The 20396-nt window shown below is 34.3% G+C and overlaps 1 protein-coding gene across 6 annotated transcripts in view; it reads right to left on the reverse strand.

The window, feature by feature from the left end:
- LOC106871929 (regulating synaptic membrane exocytosis protein 2) overlaps positions 1-20396 on the reverse strand; it is a 309716-nt gene that overhangs the window by 203807 nt on the left and 85513 nt on the right. For 4 of the 6 annotated variants that reach the window (XM_089355577.1, XM_089355576.1, XM_089355575.1 and 1 more), the window contains exons 3-4: positions 12033-12271; positions 1822-2035 (exon numbers count right to left, since the gene is read on the reverse strand). In XM_089355577.1, coding sequence (XP_089211703.1) covers positions 1822-2035; positions 12033-12271 — 453 coding nt within the window. The remainder of the gene's footprint in view (positions 1-1821; positions 2036-12032; positions 12272-20396) is intronic. The other 2 variants (XM_089355579.1, XM_089355578.1) reach the window with 1 other exon arrangement.

Genomic DNA, 20396 nt, shown 5'->3' on the forward strand with positions numbered 1-20396 from the left:
ATCAGTTGTGCACTGAGGTCGATCTAATCGACTGGCCCCCTCCCCCAAAATTTCGGGCCTTGTGCCTAAAGTAGAAAAGAATGCTTAATTTTTAGAAGCTCTTGAATAATAACCGCTGAATAAATGTCATAACAACTGCGTATACGTTATACTTGTTTCTGTCGTTAAACTGCGGCCATGCTGGGGCACCGCATTGAAGAATCTAGTCGAACAAATCGACTCCAGTACTTACCTGTCTGGCTCTTATAAGTCTTGTTCTTATTCTATCAGTCTCTTTTGACGACACGCTAGTTTATATAGACGTATATATGCCAATACTGATTTCCAAGCAGTTGAGGGCATAATCACAAAACCACGTACATACACACAATCATACATACTTTTTCTCTTTTTAGCCTTTTCTTGTTTTAGTCATTACACTCTGACCATCCTGGGTGGGGTACGGCCTTCAAAAATTTTCAGTCGAATGAATCGAATCCAATACTTAATACTTTTAAGTCTCATACTTACTCTATCGGTCTTTTTTCCTGCACCACTTACTCACGGGGAAGTAAACACACCAAGACCGGTTGTCAAGTGGTGGTGGGGACAAACACAGGCACAAAGACACACACGCACACGCGCGCACACACGCATACACACACACACACACACACACACACACACACATATATACACGACAGGTTTGGCTGGATGAAGCTACAGTAGAAGACACGCAAGATGCCACGCAGTGAGACTGAACTCGGAATAATGTGGTTGGGAAGCAAGCATCTTACCACACAACCGCACCTGTGCCTATATAATACATATACATACATGTGTGGGTTAGTATACATATATATACAGATAGATAGATAGATAGATAGAAAGACGACGTGCTTCCACACTGTTTCTGCCTGCCAAATTGGTCGACCTTTAAATAGTTATCTTCAATTTAGCTTTTGCTGACCCAGGTCCGGTGGCGACCTACTCTCACATCATTCACAGGGGGCTCCCGTTATTTCCCTCAACTTCAGTGGAGTCTTCGATTTCTCTCTGGCATGTGAAACTTCGACAAAAAAAAAACCCTGCCTTCGGGCTCCGTTTATCTTTTGTATCAGTAGCTTCCAATCACATCTCACCATAGCAGCATTTGTTGATGGAAATCCTTCCACCTTACTGTCAATCAACTTTGCTGTGCCTCAGGATTCGGTTTCTTTTTTTTTTTTTGCCACTGCTCATCAATGACGTACTTAATGTATATTTTTGACCACGTCTAACTAACAATGCCTATTCTTAAACAGTAATACAACCCTTCTTTCTTTTCTAACCATGCATCCTAGACACCATACGCTAAACCTGTTTTCATTTCAGTGAGGCCATGCCAGTCTTGTCTCTTTTAACAGTAAAATTCCTTCCAAATAAAATTCGAAAAATTCAACGTACAATGTGATCTTTTTGACTAAATTTATCCGTTTTGTTTCAATTTTTTTATACTGATGCAACTTTGCATGTGTTTGTTCATCTATTCGCGAATTTAATTATTTGTCTATGTATGATTCTATGAAGCTTACAATTTAATATTTATATCAAGGCCAGTGGATACACCGAACCCGTAGCACGGCAGGAAAAAACATTACAGCTTATAAATATGTTCGCCTCGACTAAAATGTGAAACGTTGTGCTGAAATTAGATATCAATGTCTATGCTATTTGATGAATTTAGCAAACGGCCAAATAACAAATATATCTAACAAACAAGATAAATTCATAAAGCAAACTTTTAAAACGTTTTTTTTTTTTTCAATAAATAAGACTAAAAATAATATCTCAGAATACAACCTTACTTCTTTTAGGATCCCATCTTGGTCTTGCAAAGGAACCACATTTATGGCAGACTCTCTTTTCGCAATCACAACAAACTCGTCCAATTCCGTCGGGGAATTTCACTCGGAAACACAGTTGGCAGAGACGAAGATCGACGTAACCACTGGTTTTCTGGGTAGCAAACTCAGTAGATAGTGTCTCGTATTTTTCAAGTGCCATCTTTATGTTCCTGCAAAAATACGTGGAGTTAGAATTCTACTTGCATTTAATGACTAAATATTATGAAGGAAAACTGCTGCTGCACATGACAAGGAAGAGATTTATATTAGCTTCATACTTCATAGAAGAATATTTGTTCTATAATGGAACACGAGGTGCATGTAACTTCAAACAAATGAAAGTGTTTTCGTAAATCTATTATAAAATAAATTGCTACTTTCCACGTCGAGAAAGCAAGAGAATGGAATGAAATGGTTATTATTAAAAAATTTTCCTTACATCATTCTTTTTATTGTATATTTCTGTTCAGATACAAACACCTCTGTTTTTTTCCCTGTCTATACCACTGTATTTGTAGCTTCTTGTAAACCTTTGTACTCAGCCACTATCCTGCACCTGATCAGAGATGCACACATCGTCAGTCACTAAACGACATGCTCAACTGTTTAGGGTCAAGCAACTGACAAGCAGAATATTTGCTGTAGCCCATCTTTTTATACCAAAACAAGCCATGTACATAATAACACTTCAAAGTAGTTAAAATCAGAAGTCATGAGGGCCTATTACTGAGAGAGAGAGTGAGAGCAGCGCATGCTATCAAAGTGACACTGGTGTACAAATATACGAAGCCCAATATACCCGTCGCACATGCACCACAATCATATGTGCGCAAAATGGTGATCTCATATCAAGGAAAATTGTGCATGACCTTGTAGGTGTCGGCCAGTTAGGATTTTCTTCAGGTTGAAAAGCCCACCCCACTCAAAAGATCCCTGAATAAGGTCTGTTTTAAGGATAATAGACAAAACACCCACGCCTCTAGAAGTCAATGATTCAAACCCCAAATAACTCTCAACACATGACTATGATGCTCCCCCACTACTTCTGCTCATGATCAGAGATGCACATATTGTCAGCCACTATGATGCTCAGCTGGTTAAGGTCAAACAACTGACAGGAAAATCTGTGGTATTGAACAGTATATTGGCTGCAACCCATCTTTCATACCAAGACAAAACACTTCCAATCAGTTAAGATTAAAAGCCATGAGAACCACCACCAGATATTATTATTATTATTATTATTATTATTATTGTTGTTATAAAGGTGACGAGCTGACAGAACCGTTAGAGCGTCCTCCAAAATACTTAGCAGTATTCAACCTTCTGTATTCAACCTTATCTTACATCCTATTTGAGTCGATAAAAATATGTACCACTGAAATACTGGGGTAGCTATAATCGCCTTACCCCTTCACCCTAAAACTGCTGGCCTTGTTCAAAAACATTATCATCAGCAGAAGCAGCAACAGCAGCAGCAACAGCAACAGCAGCGGCAGCAGCAACAACGGCTGCAGCATTGGCTTTCGAAGCGTACACATATGTATTTGTTCCGTTCTGTAACTCAGCTGTATTTATAACATTACCAAATGATTTTTTTTAAAGGACTTCCTAAAAAGGATTATGATTACCTGGTGGCGGAAAATCGCCCTCAATACCTGAAAGTCAATTAGAAAAAGGCTTCTTTTTACAGATCGTATTTATTTTCATGCACATTTTCACTTTCAAGATGGCCACCTCACTCAAACATAAAGTATTACAATACCAAACCAGGAACAGACAAAAAGAAATACAGAAATGAATGAGCACGAAGCAACTGAAATTGTTGATGAACAATTAAAAAAAAGAAAATAATCTAAACAATCTAACAAATAATTTTGAAGATTGCAATAATAACAACTACAGTGACATTCACGAAGAGTCGAGCACATTAAATCACTCATGTATAAATTTGTCTCAATCTTTACGTGAAGCGAACAACCAGAATTTCTAAACTTAATAGTCTAGGATCATGTCGTAGGTTTTCTTATAATCTATCCATGCTATTGTTGGATTTTTCTTCCTCGCTTTTACTTCGTTTGGAACTTTTGTCTATGTATAATACATCATGTGTTCCTCTAGTCTTCTTCCTGCACCCTTTCTGCTCTTCTGGCAGTAAATTCTGGTTGTCAAAGTGCTCATAAATGCTTTCTGAAAGCATGCCTGTTAACAGCTTCCACACCAATGGGAAGCAAATGATTGGTCTTATTATTGCTAGCTGTATTACTCTCGCTTCTATCTTTCATAAGGAGTATTGTCCTGCCCTAGTCATCCAATCTGGTATTATTCTTCCATTAAAGCAATCCTGGAGTTTCTCCTTCAGCCGCTAATGTAAACTACTAAATTTCTTTAGCCAATACCCTTGAACTAAATATGGTCCTGGGCCCTTCCAATTCGGCATTTTTCCTAACACTTTACTCATTAATACACTAGTTAGTCTTAGATCTGGCTGCTTCTCACTCAGTACTTCTTCCCTCACTTTCTTTAACCATACTGCGTCTCAATTATGATTGACTGGCTGATCACAAATATAACTTCAGAACTTTTTAGTTTCTTCTGCATTAGGTTTCTCATCTTCACTACTTAGTTTTCCACTACGTATTTGGTTATAAAATCTCCTCTGGTCTGTCTCAAATAATTTATTCTGTTGATACTGATCAATTCTCATCTGATATCTGGAGAGTTTGTCTGAAACTGCTATGACACGCTGTTTCAACTCTTCTATGACTGTCCAAAATCCTTTTTCTTTGACTAAATATCTTTTCTCGATAAAACATTTGCATCTTGTGTTTTCTAATTTGTTCAGTTTCCAGGTTTCTATTCTACTTAGATCTTGTCTTAAAGTCTTCACTTTATTTTGTAGTCTCTTTTTCCATATTTGCTCTTTTTTAATCTTTCCTTGTGAGATATCTAATCTTCTGGTGACTAGTACCCCTCCTGCATAGATCAATAAGATATTGCCTCCTATATCTTTAGTATCTATCCTTCTGATAACAGAATCTACTTTCCTAGTCATATCTAGCATCTTCCTTCTGTTGATGTCTTTTAATGCTGGCAATATTTTTCTTACGTCTTTACTCATCTAAATTCTTTTGATCTTCCTCACTTAAATCACGTAAGTCGAAGGTGCCAGTTATTCCTTCCTTATTGGTAGCGCTTTTATTATTTTTTCATTTAGATTCTTCTTTGGTCTGAGCTGTATCTCATATGTTGTTATTTGTCTTTCCTACTGCCTGACCTTTCATTTCCAGTTCACTTGTGATCTCTTCCGCCTCCAATTCTGTCATCCACTTTCTTCTCCTAATACCATTAGCTTAATCTACTAATCTCTGCTCAGTCACTTTAAGCATACCCTACTCTACCCAAAGTCTTGCCATCTGTTTTCTATAGCCACTTCTTTTATGTTCACTTTCTAAGTAGCACTGCCTCGCTATCCTGTTTACTTCGCTGGTTCACTTTCTCTATTATCTACTGATGCTGTATTAGGATAACAGCTGTGGTCAGTCTGCATCTTCACTGAGCCACTGTCGAGCGACAGGCCTTCTCTTAAACGTCCAGCTTCATCTGACTATTACAGACAGAGTTTCTACGGAAATTCCTGCCTCTCATAAACTGAGGTAAGGTAACGTTCGTCACAAACTTCATCACCTCTTATTATTATTATTATTATTATTATTATTGATTAAGGGTGAGAGCTAGCTGAATCGTTAGCAGTGTTGGACAAAATGCTTAGCGGTATTTCGTCCGTTCTTACGTTTTGAATTAAAATTCCACCGAGGTCGACTTTGCTTAACATCCTTTCGGGGTCGATAAAATAAGGACCAGGTGAGAACTGGGATCGATGTAGTCGACATACCCCTCCCCCGAAATTGCTGGCTTTGAGCCAAAATTCGAAACTATTGTTGTTGCTGTTGTTCTTATTGCTGTTTTTGTGTTGGTAAAGAAAGTCAAATTTTAATTGTAAGTCAACGAAACCGAACGCTGTTATGTCAAAGAATCAACAAAAAAATATGTTACCTTTATACTTCCAAATATTCTTATGTAGCCACCTATGAACGGAGTTTCATTCAATCTATTGTATTTTGTTTATTTCTTAGAACAACTTCTAACACATTTTTTGAAAGAGGCACGGTTTTAAGTTCTTAATAAACAACAGCCACATTTTTTCAAGCAAAACTTTCCAACAAGAATCAAAAGCATTCTTTCAGTACTTTCTGAATGTAAAACAGACTTTTAATTTGAACAAAGAGTGTTTTCATTGATACATTAAAAGTAATAAACATTCAAAAGTCTGACTGCATATTACAATTTCATGTGCTTTATGAACTATTCTTGAAACAATAATAAATTTGTACTCTACAAATGTATTGAATAACCCTCTAGATTGATGTAAAGTTGTTTTTATCATAAATGAACATAAAAACAAACATCAATACATGTATGTATTGAAATATATATATTCGATTTAATGCTTTATAAAACAGACACGCGTTTCCTGAAATCATTGTCACGATTACATAATTGCTGTTGAAAAATTATATAATCTTGTAATCACTTCTTACATATGTATGTTTCTGTTTGTTAATTATTTAATTTGTTAGTAAGAGCTGGAATACTTAATACTTAATGCCGATAGATGTTGCATGAATAAGTAATGCGAATTACTTGTAGAATTAACTTCAATGTAATTATCTTAAAATGAACAAAATGTAATTATCTTAAAGTGAACAAAATTTCAACTACATTGTTGTGGCGAAATATAATGTTCGCTACGACATAGATAAGAAAAGAATGTCAAAAAGATGATATATAAATGGCGTACAGAAAATGCCAAGCGATTGGCTAATGGGAAACTCAAAATACAGAAATTTTCCATGTCATATGTAAATTAATTAAAATGTAAACATACGTGTGTGTGTGCGTGTGTGTGTGTATGGTCTCTATACCGTTTTCTATGTAATCATATAAATAAATAAATGCGCCATTTTAAAGCCTAACCAGGCTCATGGGCCCGGTTTCCCAGTTTCAATGGCGTACGTGTACTCCAGCTGGACGGGACGCCAGTCCATCGCAGCGTTAGACCCTCTTGGCAGCTGAGTGGACTGGAGCAACGTGAAATGAAGTGATTTGCTCAAAAATGCAACGCGTCGCCCGGTGCAGGAATCGAAACCACAATCACGGTGCTGACACCCTACGATCATGGTGCTGACACCCTAATCACTAAGCCAAGCACCTCCACATGTAATCGTATACATGTGTATAAGTCGCACCTGCAATTAGTATTGCATGTAAATTTATGTGACAACGTAGTCATTCATTGTGGGCGCGTCTGAATTAATGTGGAGGTGGAAATATAAATTTATAATAGTCAGCGTGCACCTATATGTAATACATATGTACCCATGCTTGCTATTAGATATTTACTCACAAAATATGACCAAAGTATAATATAAATAAAATTATGACAGACCTACACGTTTTATATACGTACTTAAACATACACATATGTATATATATATATATATATATATATATATATATATACGGTAAGAAAATATTAATTTCGAAACATTTGTTTACAGATAATTGTAATGTTTTGTGTAATTTTCACTGGTCTTGCCCACTTTACGTTTTTGTTGCTTCGCTAAATTCGCTTTGAGAATTATTCGGTCTTAGTAGACACATGACATGTGATCTTCTAGCACATTAGAAGTTCACCTAGTGGCCTCCTTTATATATATTTATATATATATATATAAATATACATACATATATATATATATATATATATATATATATATATATATATATATATATATATATATATATATATATATATATCTGTTTGTTGTTTACACCACCTGTCTTCGTCTTTTGCTTTTTTATGAATTCTCTCCATATATATATATATATACTTATATATGTATATATATATATATATATATATATATATATATATATATATATATACTTATATATATATATATAACTGAAATGAATATGAACTTATGAAAGCCAAGTTGACTTTTTTTCAAAAATTACGCCGAGTTATCACACCATACCTGACGATTCCTCTGTGGAAAAGGAAAAGCATTAAAAATCAGATATGTTTCTCTAAATTAACGTTACGTAGCGATGTAGAGAATTACCAAAGGCTAGGTTCAGTCGGCATTAACACCTGCAGAAATATTGATTAAAATGTTCTTTGAAGTCTAACGATTTCAGTTCTTGATAGTCGAAGAAAAGAAAGTTGTCTCCTTTCAAAACACGCGCTGCGCGTGCGTGCGTGATGATTTTATTTTGATAATGATTTTTAAATTAGTCATCTACTTCAATTAAGTTTCTATATAATTTCAGTATTTGGGGCTAAATCGTTTATAATTAGAGAACCTTTGGTGTTTAGATAAGAAATCTGTTTCATTGAATATGCTGTTCAGTTACAGTGAAAAATCTGTACCAAAACTCCTATAGCTATATCCCGTTGAGATAATCGGTTTTCATCTGAACGCTGAAGTTAACCAACGTCGACCTTAGTTAATACTGAGGTGGGTGACAGCTTCCGAAACCTAGGTGCCGGAAGAGTAAACTTTATTGGCACAGACATAGCTGCGAGTTGAAGAAGTTTGCTTAGCAAACTGTTGGTTTGGAGTTCGATCCTACAGCATGATATTTTGAACATATATTTTATACTGTAGCCTTGCGCTATTGTAAAATGTATAAGAAATAATTAGACGGAAACTGCGTGATATTTGTCAGATGTGCGAGTGTGTGTGCGCACACATGTATACCTGTGTGTATGATTGTGCGTGTTTTCTATCTGTCTTTACGTTGATATCGCTTAATAAGTCCCTGTCTATCTGACTCTATGTTGATATCGCTTAATAAAAGGGTTCTTCGTTTATGAAAGATGAAATATATAAACATTCAAGATGGCTCTCTATAGTAGTATCAGATATCTCACCACTCAGAGGTGATGTTGGTGGTGCTGGTGCTGGTGGCTGACAGAGCGACAGACGAAATATATCAGCGAAGAATAGGAACGGTCTCTCTTGGCAAATTTTCACACTACTTCCGTTTATTATAGAAGACACTTGTCTAAACTGCAGCTAGAGAGATTGAAGCTGAAATCACATAGTTTCAAAGCTAACCTAAAGAAATAAGCAAACATATTCGCTACACATATATATGATGGAATTAGTCTCTCGTAGTCCGAGAAAGACAGTATTTCAATTTGTTGCTGAACGACCATCATAAATGATTTGTTTATAATGATCAAATGTTCGTAGCGCACATTAGCTCACTTCCTCATCAAATCGATGTTGTCTGAATAGGTACACTCTGTGCCACACGTCAGATGTCGAAATGATCGCAGAGTAACATGAGATGAAGTGTTTTGCTTAAGAAAACAACGCAACACCCAGTCTAGGATTCGAAACCACGACCTCGTGATCGTGTGTGCAACACCCTGACCACTAGACCGCGCCCTGCTACACCAAATGTATGATATAAGACATTTAATCAGACATCTTATAGTTTTTGTTAAGCCTCTGATAAGATTTGTTTCTTAAATCAACTATAATTTATATTGATAATCGTAATTATTGTGAGGTCGCACAACTAGTAAATTGTCGAGCTGAAATCAATAAGCAGAAGTCGTTTACTGAATCGATTAATCGAGTCAATTTATAATAGTTTGCTCTCTAAAGAACAAAAAAGAAAAAAGAAAAGATTGTTCCTCGTCAAAGCAAATCACTTTAAACAGATCGTATAAGAAATATATTTTCAATCTGTAAACGATCTGAATTTTTTTATTTGCAACAGAAGCAGTATCGGTTTAAAATAGTGCTAGTCGTACGATCTATAAGGGATACCATATCAGAAACGAATACCGTAGTTAATTAGACTTTTCATGAAGTATCTGCTTTATGTATATTACATAAGTTACAATTTGAATTTCCATATCCTAACTATATTTTTGTAAACATAATAATTCACCGTATGTTGACTATAGAAATAAACTATTATTCATTTCTACTCTAAGCACAAGGCCTGAAATTTTGGGGAGGGGCCAGTCGATTAGATCGACTCCAGTACGCAACTGGTAGTTAATTTATCGACCCCGAAAGAATGAAAAGCAAAGTCGACCTCGGCGGAATTTGAACTCAGAACATGAAGACAGACGAAACTAAGTATTTCACCCGGCGTGCTAATGTTTCTGCCAGCTCGCCGCCTAAGAAATAAATTAATATTAGGGCATATAAACCCCTGTAGCGGACAAAAATGGACATTAGTACACCTGGGGATCTATTCTTTCCCATCACGGGAGTTTTTTGGCCTAATATTGCACTATTCCTAAAGTCAATATACGATGAAGACATAATTATATTTTTAAAAAATTCACTCGCCACTATTTCATTATTCAAGCAGAATTTTCATATGCTTACATATTCACCGCTATGAAATCATAGTTCCTAAACTTAACACCAAAAAAGAAGGGGTGGGTATGTTGGTGCAATCGGTCTGCACACTTAAAGCAAAAATAAGAGTTGTGGGTTCAGTTTCCACCTATACTAATGCTTACATTTTTTTTATATGCCTTACTATTAGATTATTTCTATAGTAAATATACGTTGAAGGTTCATAATTAGATTTACAAAAATTTCAATCGCTATCATTTCATAATTCACGCCGAATTCGCACATCTTTACATCCTGACTATAATTTTAGACATTTGAAAATTGGTTTCTTTCATATTTTGAAAAGCTCTGGTCTCCTGATGGTATACCTTAGATCATGAAAGCATGGCTTAAAAACGTATTACTAAAGGTTATTTATTAATGCAATCAGTCCACCACTGAGTTACGATCTTTATTGTGTCTAAGCTCTTTAAATTTCCAACCTTATAAAGGAAGCAGTTTATCACCGGTATATAATTTTCTATATCCTTTGTGTATTTAATACTTCTTAGACACTGTTTTGCGTCTCGTTGTAAAGAGGTACTTCATGATGTAGGAGATGTTGTACACACAGTAGTAACTAATCAACCTTTGGATGTCTTGATAAATATTAACTGAATCAATCTTACAAATCTCAGGCAGTGTGAAAAGGTCATGGAGAGAATCGGAATGAGACGATTGGGCGCGGCTGTTTTGGCGCTGACGATCTGACACGGCTGATTTAGCAGTCAGCCTGGTTTGCGAGCAGTAATTTTTGGTGCTGGACGAAAATACGTGTGCGCGCATAATATTCACACACTGGTAGAAAGAGTGAGACAGATACTATTTATCTATTGAACACGATTGACATGAATACTTTCCTTTCTCTTCATACGCATAAACGCAGAAAGAGGGGAAAGAGAGAAACATTAAAAAGTTTGATTAAAACTACACCAGCTTCGAATCAGTGACGCCAAAAAGGTGGCGTCAAAGTGGCTATGCCAGAACGTCTCATACTCGAGCAGAATTTAATATTGCATTCCACTTTAAGATTCATAAAATTGAGAAATGTTTGTCATTAGCGAAGCTTCTCCATTACGCTAAGCCTCTGTAGTTTTATTTCTTTGATTCAAAATGTAGCCACTCTTTAGAATATATTGTTGTTGGCACTCCGTCGCTTACGACGTCGAGGTTTCCAGTTGATCCGATCAATGGAACAGCCTGTTCGTGAAATTAACGTGCAAGTTGGCTGAGCACTCCACAGACACGTGTACCCTTAACGTAGTTCTCGGGGATATTCAGCGTGACACAGTGTGACAAGGCTGACCCTTTGAATTACAGGCACAACAGAAACAGGAAGTAAGAGTGAGAGAAAGTTGTGGTGAAAGAGCACAGCGGGGTTCGCCACCATCCCCTGCCGGAGCTTTAGGTGCTTTCGCCCAATAAACACTCACAACGCCCGGTCTTTGAATCGAAACCGCGATCCTATGACCGCGAGTCCGCAGCCCTAACCACTGGACCATTGTGCCTCCACTTAGAATATATAAGCCTGGAGCTTTGTATACAAAAAAAAAAAAAAAAAAAAAACTTGGATGTAGCATTTTCCCTTACTTCAATAACCATCTTACGAGAAACAAAATATTATACATGGTAAATCTTTATTTTCAAATATCAATAAAGAACGATACATCACCTAATTCTGTCTTTAGTTTCGACTTCAAACTGCTCTTGACGCCGGAAGACATTTGTTATTATTTGTATTTCTTCGTTGGTAAGACCCGTAAGATCTGGCATCGGTGGACATTGTGCAGATGCGGCAAGAGACGCCTCACAACTATTATCCACCAGCACTTTCGATTCTGCTTGTGTTGTTGATTTGTTCCCGTACTCATCCGATTGAGAATTATCTTTTCCTCTTCCAAAACCAAATACCTGCAATTCAATACATTGGAGCAAAATTAATAATTTATTTAATAACCAAAATCATTACAAAACTCAGCTCAAACTGATACTGAAAAAGAAAACAATATATATATTTTTAAAAAGGAAGAAGAAACTTTAATTTATGATAGAATAAAAAATAGACATGCGGTTGAGATGGCATTAAATCATTTATAAAATAGTTATACAGAAGCGGGCATAAAAATATTGCGCAGAAAAACAGGAAAATTAGGAAAGTGAGAGTTCATAGTAAATTCATCTTAGATATATATTCTGGGGAATGTTCATGCTTTAATGCCACAGATAAAGAGAGAGAACCCTTGTGGTTCATCACTAGTAGGACAGTAGGAACTTTCGAGATATATATGTGTATATAAAAAATTTCTGTGAATTCTCGCTTTCCTGATTTTTTAGTTTATCAGCTTAATTTTATACTCACTTCTATATAACTATTTTGGAAATGTTTTAATGTCATTTACAGCAGCCTGTCCATCTGTTATCTTTTCTTTTTATTCTTCCTTTATCTTGATTGGTACATTGCCTATAGCCAAGTTATATCCGTATTCTTTCGTTCTTCGTTGGGTTTTAGGTATCTGGTCCGATCTGAGCACGAACTGTCTATAAACGCCTTTTCGACATACTCTTGTCAATTGTATAATTTATTTTTAAAAATTAATAAGTTTCTTAAGTTTAAGGGATTAGCACTGTCATATCTGATTCATGAAACCTTCAGTGATCACAGGAAGAAAAAAGAAATTAATTCCAAGATAAAATGCATTTGTCGACGCAGTTTGAATACGTTTTGAGAACTATACACCTATTAGAAAGGCAATATAAAATTAGTAGCTACGATTATAGAACATTTGTTTCAAAGTAAAAACGTTAGGTGTAGAGGAATTTGCGTCAAGTTGTCTATCAAAAAATTATGGCTTTGACGCTAATTGATAATTATTATATGTTCTATAGTCTGTAAGAAAGTAAGTGGGCATGTGTCGGCAGATCGAAAGAAATTTATTTGTTTTCTCTATATTTTGAACGCACTGACGATTGCTATCAATTTTTGTAGTGTCACAGATATTCAATACACTTCATGTTATTCTTAAATACTGATGTTTCATTTAGTATTTCCTATGTAAGGTACATGGCTCAATGGTTAGAGCGTCGGCCTCACAATCATGAGGTAGTGAGTTTGATCCCCGCACCAGGTTGTGTGTTGTGCTTTTGAGTAAGACACATTTCATGTTGATCCAGTTCATTCAGCTGCAGAAATGAGTTGCGACATCACTGGTGCCAAGCTGTATCAGCCTTCGCCTTTCCCTTGGATAACATCGGTGGCGTGGAGAGGGGAGGCTGGTATGCATGGGTGACTGCTGGTCTTCCATAAACAACCTTGCCAGGACTTGTGCCTCGGAGGGTAACTTTCTAGGTACAATCCCATGGTCATTCATGACCAAAAGGGAGTCTTTTACTCTCTAACTTTTACCCATCTGCTATGTAATGTTGACCTTCCATTATTTCTTGATCTCAAATTATTGACACAATTATATATATATATATATATATATATATATATGTGTATGTGCGTGTGTGTGTGTAATGATATACTATGTAAAACATACGTAGAATGAGTTGATGTGTTGGCGCAGGCGAATTTTGAATGAGTGCTCATTGAGTTCTACATTGCTGCCAAATATGTTATAATTGTTAGCCTACGTGTTCTTAATAGAGACGATAATATTGTATACAAGGTTTTATTTTCTCTCGGAATTTGTATTGCTTAGCGATAGAAGCACCATATTTCACGAATTACACGTCAAAACTCCTTTTTTGGTCATTTAAGAAATATTTCAGGATCAGTTAAATAAAATGTTTGTGACTTTACTATTCTCAATAAGGTTCTTTGGTGATTTATACTGTATAGAGGTTGCCTTCCTACAAATTTTAGGCGGTCACAGGTTATTGATCAGTATTTAACTCTTTAGCTGAAGCTGGTTGTGTACTGTGCCTCATTGTAATACTCAGAAACCTTTTTAATGTGCATTAAAGGAGGGGAAACACTTTACTTAGTTTCTGGCCAATATTTTTTGTCCATGATTCATAATATTTGACATGTGATTAGATGTTCAGTGAACGTAGGTGAGATCAGCATTGTTAGATGTCCATTTGAATTTCTTTAGTTCTTTATTTAGGATTACATTATTAAATATGTCTATTAAAACAAAAACAGAGTAACAGACTGTAATCGAAGCGGTATTTGGCTACTATTTCTAGTAAGTTACCCACCACATGTCCAAATCGTTAGCCTAAATGTCTGCAGGTAATGAAAATTGAAGTACAGTAGTCCCTCGCCATATCGCAGTTTACCTATCGCGGTTCACCTATCGCGGTTCTCCTATCGCGGTTCACCTATCGTGGTTTATTATTTAAGCTTACGCCTATTCTTTTGCGGTGGTGTTTTGCATTTATGATTAAAAAAATATATACAAATTATAAAAATAATAATAATAAATATACAGTGCTGTTTTTACTCCGCTGATTTTCACCTATCGCGTGTGGGGTTTTGGAATGTAACACCCACGATAGTCGAGGGATTACTATATTATCCAACCTGGAAAGACCAGCCTTCGAGATGTAATTTTAGTTATGCTGCACATGTCAGGTGATCAGTCACGGTTATCTTACATGCGTGGTCATACATTTATGCAATTTTCTGAGTTTTAATTATGTGTTGTTCAAGACAAGAGGTGAAAATTACGTGTATAGAATATTCCTTTCATATGTAATGTAATAGTGAATATCTGCTGTTGAGAGAGAAAATGCTGCCATGTCATCATTTGAAAATATTTTCAATGTCTCTGTTTATGGTGTCAGTACAGATTTTACATAATTTGCCATGGTTACATGTGGATGACGTGTGCAGAAGGTCAATCCAAAATGACGATTAAGATCATTTTCAAATTTCTAAAGCTATGAGTTAAAGAACCTAGAGAAAATAATAAAGACTAGCAGCTGAGATATACTTTATAAATGACGGAGACTGTAAAAGAAAATATTATCTTATAGGGGAAATATGAAAGGTGTGAAGTTAAAGTATCACACAGAGAACTAGTGGTGAATGTGACTGATCCAGAAAAACAACTAAGAATTAATCCGTTTAGTAGAATTAATAGTTATCTGCTCACCATGATTAACATTCAATGTTTGGCAAGATTAACATTTAGTATTTGCCAAGATTAATATTTAACATTTGGCAGAATTGGCATTTGGCATTTCAATCCTGCAAATTATGATATTTTTTTGTGTCTATTGTCTCCGTCAGTAATGCAATCAATCACTACCTAACGGTTCACTATTATTCCATGTCATTATAACAAAATATTCATTACTTCTTTAGCCTTTATAATTTCCCTTGGATCATTTATTACACGATTTCAAATCTTTAACCTTCATACTTTGTCTATATATGTTCTTTTAATGCATCTCGCTCCCTATCTGCTTACCATCATTAAATCTGTTCCCACGAACAGTTACAATTAACATCATGCTTATTTTAAACCAGCTCCGGATAAATGACTCAGCTTCATAAAAAAATATATTAAATGAGTTATATACCGTAACTATTTACATTTAATCCATTGTAGACACACACACACACACGCGCGCATGCACGCACGCACGCACACACACACACACACACACACGCAAATATCCTTATATATATGCATGTATGTACATACATACATCATACATACAAGCCTATATCTAACTCTCTATTTATCTATCTATATATATAAACGTATATATAAATATATATATATATATATATATATATATATATATATATAATGATTATATATATATAAATATATATATATATATACTTATATATACACACATATATATATATATAATATATATCTAAATATATATATATATGAATATATATATCTATATATATATGTATACATATATGTATATATATATATGCATATATATATATGTATGTATGTATGTATGTATGTATGTATGTATATATATATATATATATATATATTATTTTGTTTAAAAGAGTTCCAACACTGTCTGTTTTTTATGTTTTATTTATATTCCTGCAGAACTAATGTGGGGTATAGAATATGGAATATACAATATATAATATAATATACAATATACAATATAAAACAAAATAAAATAAAAATGGATGGCACCATGAAAGAAAGTATTGAATGTAGATGAAATATTGAGTGTTCAATATAAAGGATCAAATATATAAATATATATATATAAATATATATAAATATATAAAGGCGACTCGAGTTTCAGGGCTATTTCCCTTCGTCATGGCCGGTATGACAGACTTTAACAGACTGTAATAAGTTGGCTGGTTTTCTGTCTTTTATACCAATTCCTTTGGACGGCAGCAGTAGGTGTTTGGCTATTTTTAGAATTGATGTCAAATCTATTTTTAGAAATGATGATATTTTAATTTATTGTTTTGTGTGGGTTGTAGGGATAAGATTTTTAAACCCCAGTAGGTGTTTTGGCTGTTCTTAGAAATGATGCCAAATCTATTTATAGAAATGATGATATCTGAGAGATTTTTTGTGTTTTGGTTACAGGGATAAGATTTTTAAACCCCAAGTAAGATGGATTTAATCATTGTTTGTTAAGAGTGGGTTTGAATTTCTTAATAAAGTCCTTTTCTTTGCATTTTCTTTCAATTTCATTCCGGTTGTAAAGTTTATGGAATGGAAATATAATAAAAGTTTGATGACCACATGTTGCTAGATGGTTACTCAGTGGTATTTGGCGGACTTCTGGGTTTTTAATCTGTTGTCGATGTACCCGTGAGCGTTCCGATAGTGCACTCTTTTCCTTAATATAATTACTAATATATATATATATATATATATACATTCGCCATGATAGATCGCTGACCACTACATTTATAATTTTTTTTCTCCTTGTTTGTCTCCTTATTTCTTTCTGTGTTCCTTTCAGTTGAAGAGCGTAGCTCGAAACGTCAAGGACTTTCTCTATTCCCGAGCGTTAAATTAATACATCCATTTGTTGTTTACACCACCTGTCTTCGTCTGTTGTTTTTTTCGTAAATTCTCCCACATATATATATATATATATATATATATATATATATATATATATATATATATATATATATATATACGTCCTATTATTGAATTTATATATATATATATATGCACACACACACACACACACACACACACACACACACACACACACACACACACACACACATATATATATATATATATATATATATATATTCTTTTATTCTTTTACTTGCTTCAGTCATTTGACTGTGGCCATGCTAGATCACCATCTTGTACGGTCTCAGTCAAAGTAATCGAACTCAGGATGTATTTTTTAAAACCTGGTACTTATTTTATCGGTCTTTTGCCGAACCGCTAGATTACGGGGACATAAACACAACAACACCAATATATACAGAGAGAGAGAGAGAGAGAGATTCATACATACTTACACACGTACATATTTATACGATGTTCTACCACACAGTTTAATCAACCTATTTCACTTACATTTCTTCTAACGTAGCCCAGTGCTACAGTAGAAGACGTTTTCCCTCGGAACCAAGTGGCTGGAAGATAAACTTCTTACCATTAAGCCGCGCCTGCTGCTATATATTAAAGTATTTTTAGCTACATATGAAAAGAATAAAAAATGAAAACTTCAATCACGAAGAAATGTTGCGTTACGTTTCACTCAGTAATGAAACTGAGAAACTTATGCAGAGAAGCAAATTAAGTGGAAAGGCTATCGTATCAGTGGTGTCATTTGACTTCTTGAATTCATATCAGCAACTGCGTTTTTGTGTTGCCGTGAATTGTCTCTAACCTATAGGAAGAAAGCAAATTTCTTCTCCGGACTTCCTTATAATTATATTACATTCCCGGTAGATATTTCGGATTTACACACCATCCATGGTACATAATACATACAAACACACACACGCGTATTTCTGAATCGAGATATTATAAAGATATGCACGTATATATACATATATATATATATATATATATATATATATATATATATATATATATATATATATATATATATATATATATATATATATATATATATATATATATATATATATATATATATATATATATATATATATATATGCATATATATGTACATATATATATATATATATATATATATATATACATATATATATATATATATATATATATATATATATATATATATATATATATATATATATATATATATATATATATATATATATATGCATATATATGCATATATATGTACATATATATATATATATATATATATATATATGCATATATATGTACATATATATATATATATATATATATATATATATATATATATATATATATATATATATATATATAGTGTGTGTGTGTGTGTGTGTGTGTGTGTGTGTGTGTGTGTTATAGAAATTGCTAAGTAGAACTTCTTCGCGTTCTTGTCCTCGCATATATCTATTGTTGCAGAACAATGTGCTGCTGACGAAGCCAGTAGAGATCTGAACGGCTAATGATTCCAAATATCAATAACACAAACACAAAGAAAAGAAAGCGAATTTTTTTTCACTCGTATGCCTTGGTCTATCTTACTTGAAAATACTTGCAATTGTGTGGTATTAAAAAAAAAACTAACGAATAACTCCACAAATGAAGATGTAGACTATAAATCCCAAAATAACTGAATGATTTTAGTTGTTATACTAGAGGCTGCGAACGACGACGCCATGATTAATGTTGGTATTAACAAATATGCTATACTTACAAATGCAACTAATTTCACAAACCACTAATACATACAATATCCATATTCGGAAAACGGACGAGAAAGCCTGCATTTAGTCTGCTAATCTGCTAGAAATATAAGACTTACTTAACCCTATCGTATTTAAACTAGCCATGTCATGCTCAAATATTCTCTTTGCTGAGAGCTGAAACCGGTCAGATCCAACCCTTGTGTATGTTCAAACGCGTCAGATCTCTTACACCTACCCTATAATGTCAATCTCAATAAACAATCACATCATCAAAATCCTGAAGTTACGAGTTAATGTATGATTAATTCAAAACAACGTGAATAAACGAACATTAATCTTGACAGCGTAACCTGAATACTAGAGGGTTAGCTCTTTAGCATAACGGTGTTTTTTGAGAATTAATGACACATACAGTAATGAAATGTTTGATGTACGACCAGACGAAATAGTTACGGCTGACATTCCATTGATCATTGGTTCTGAGTTGATATGGCGCTAAACAGCGACAACAATAGTTTTATTTGTGAAAATATCCCAAAATAAGATTAAAATAGAAACATATATAAATATGCGTGTGTATCTGTACACATCTTTGTTTTTTCTTATTAATGGCTTTACAGATAGCATGCTTATCCTTCCAGTATTCCATAAGTAAATGCCCTGAGCAGTCTTTATAGAAACCACCTAATAAGTAAATAATTAAATATATGAATGAATGCTAAACTGATTTTATGTAATCTTTCCGTTTTAATGCGTATAATTGATACATACACACATTTTACCTATTTTGTTTATGATATCATTTTTGAAAATCTGAAATTTTATTTTTATAGAGCATAACAATATTGTTTCTAAGCAATCACCCATAGTACCCCAAGATAAAATTTTCTCCGTATTAACGTCTTAGGTTTTATTAGCGTCATGCCCCTTTAACTGGTAATTAACATCATGATTTAGAGTCTTCCCCAACCCAGCCTCCTTTTATGGACAGTTACTCTATATCCAATTCGCTACTCTTAATGTCTTCTTTCCTCCCTGAAGAAAAGGGATACACATGACAATATTCATGACCATACCCACCCATGAGCTGTCAACTCACTCTTGCTCTTTATTCTAAACAGACATAGTCCTCTTGTCTTAGATTTAGTAGTTAATAAAGAGATAAATTAATTAGAAATGAACCACAATCCTTTACAAGCTATGACTCCTATGTGCTTCATGCGATTCTTGGGAGTGTAGTCTATTCTTAGCTACAATAGCGACATGAATTTCTAC

Source organism: Octopus bimaculoides, chromosome 7 (genome assembly GCF_046866305.1).
Source record: "Octopus bimaculoides isolate indiv1 chromosome 7, ASM4686630v1, whole genome shotgun sequence".
Lineage (NCBI taxonomy): Eukaryota > Metazoa > Mollusca > Cephalopoda > Octopoda > Octopodidae > Octopus > Octopus bimaculoides.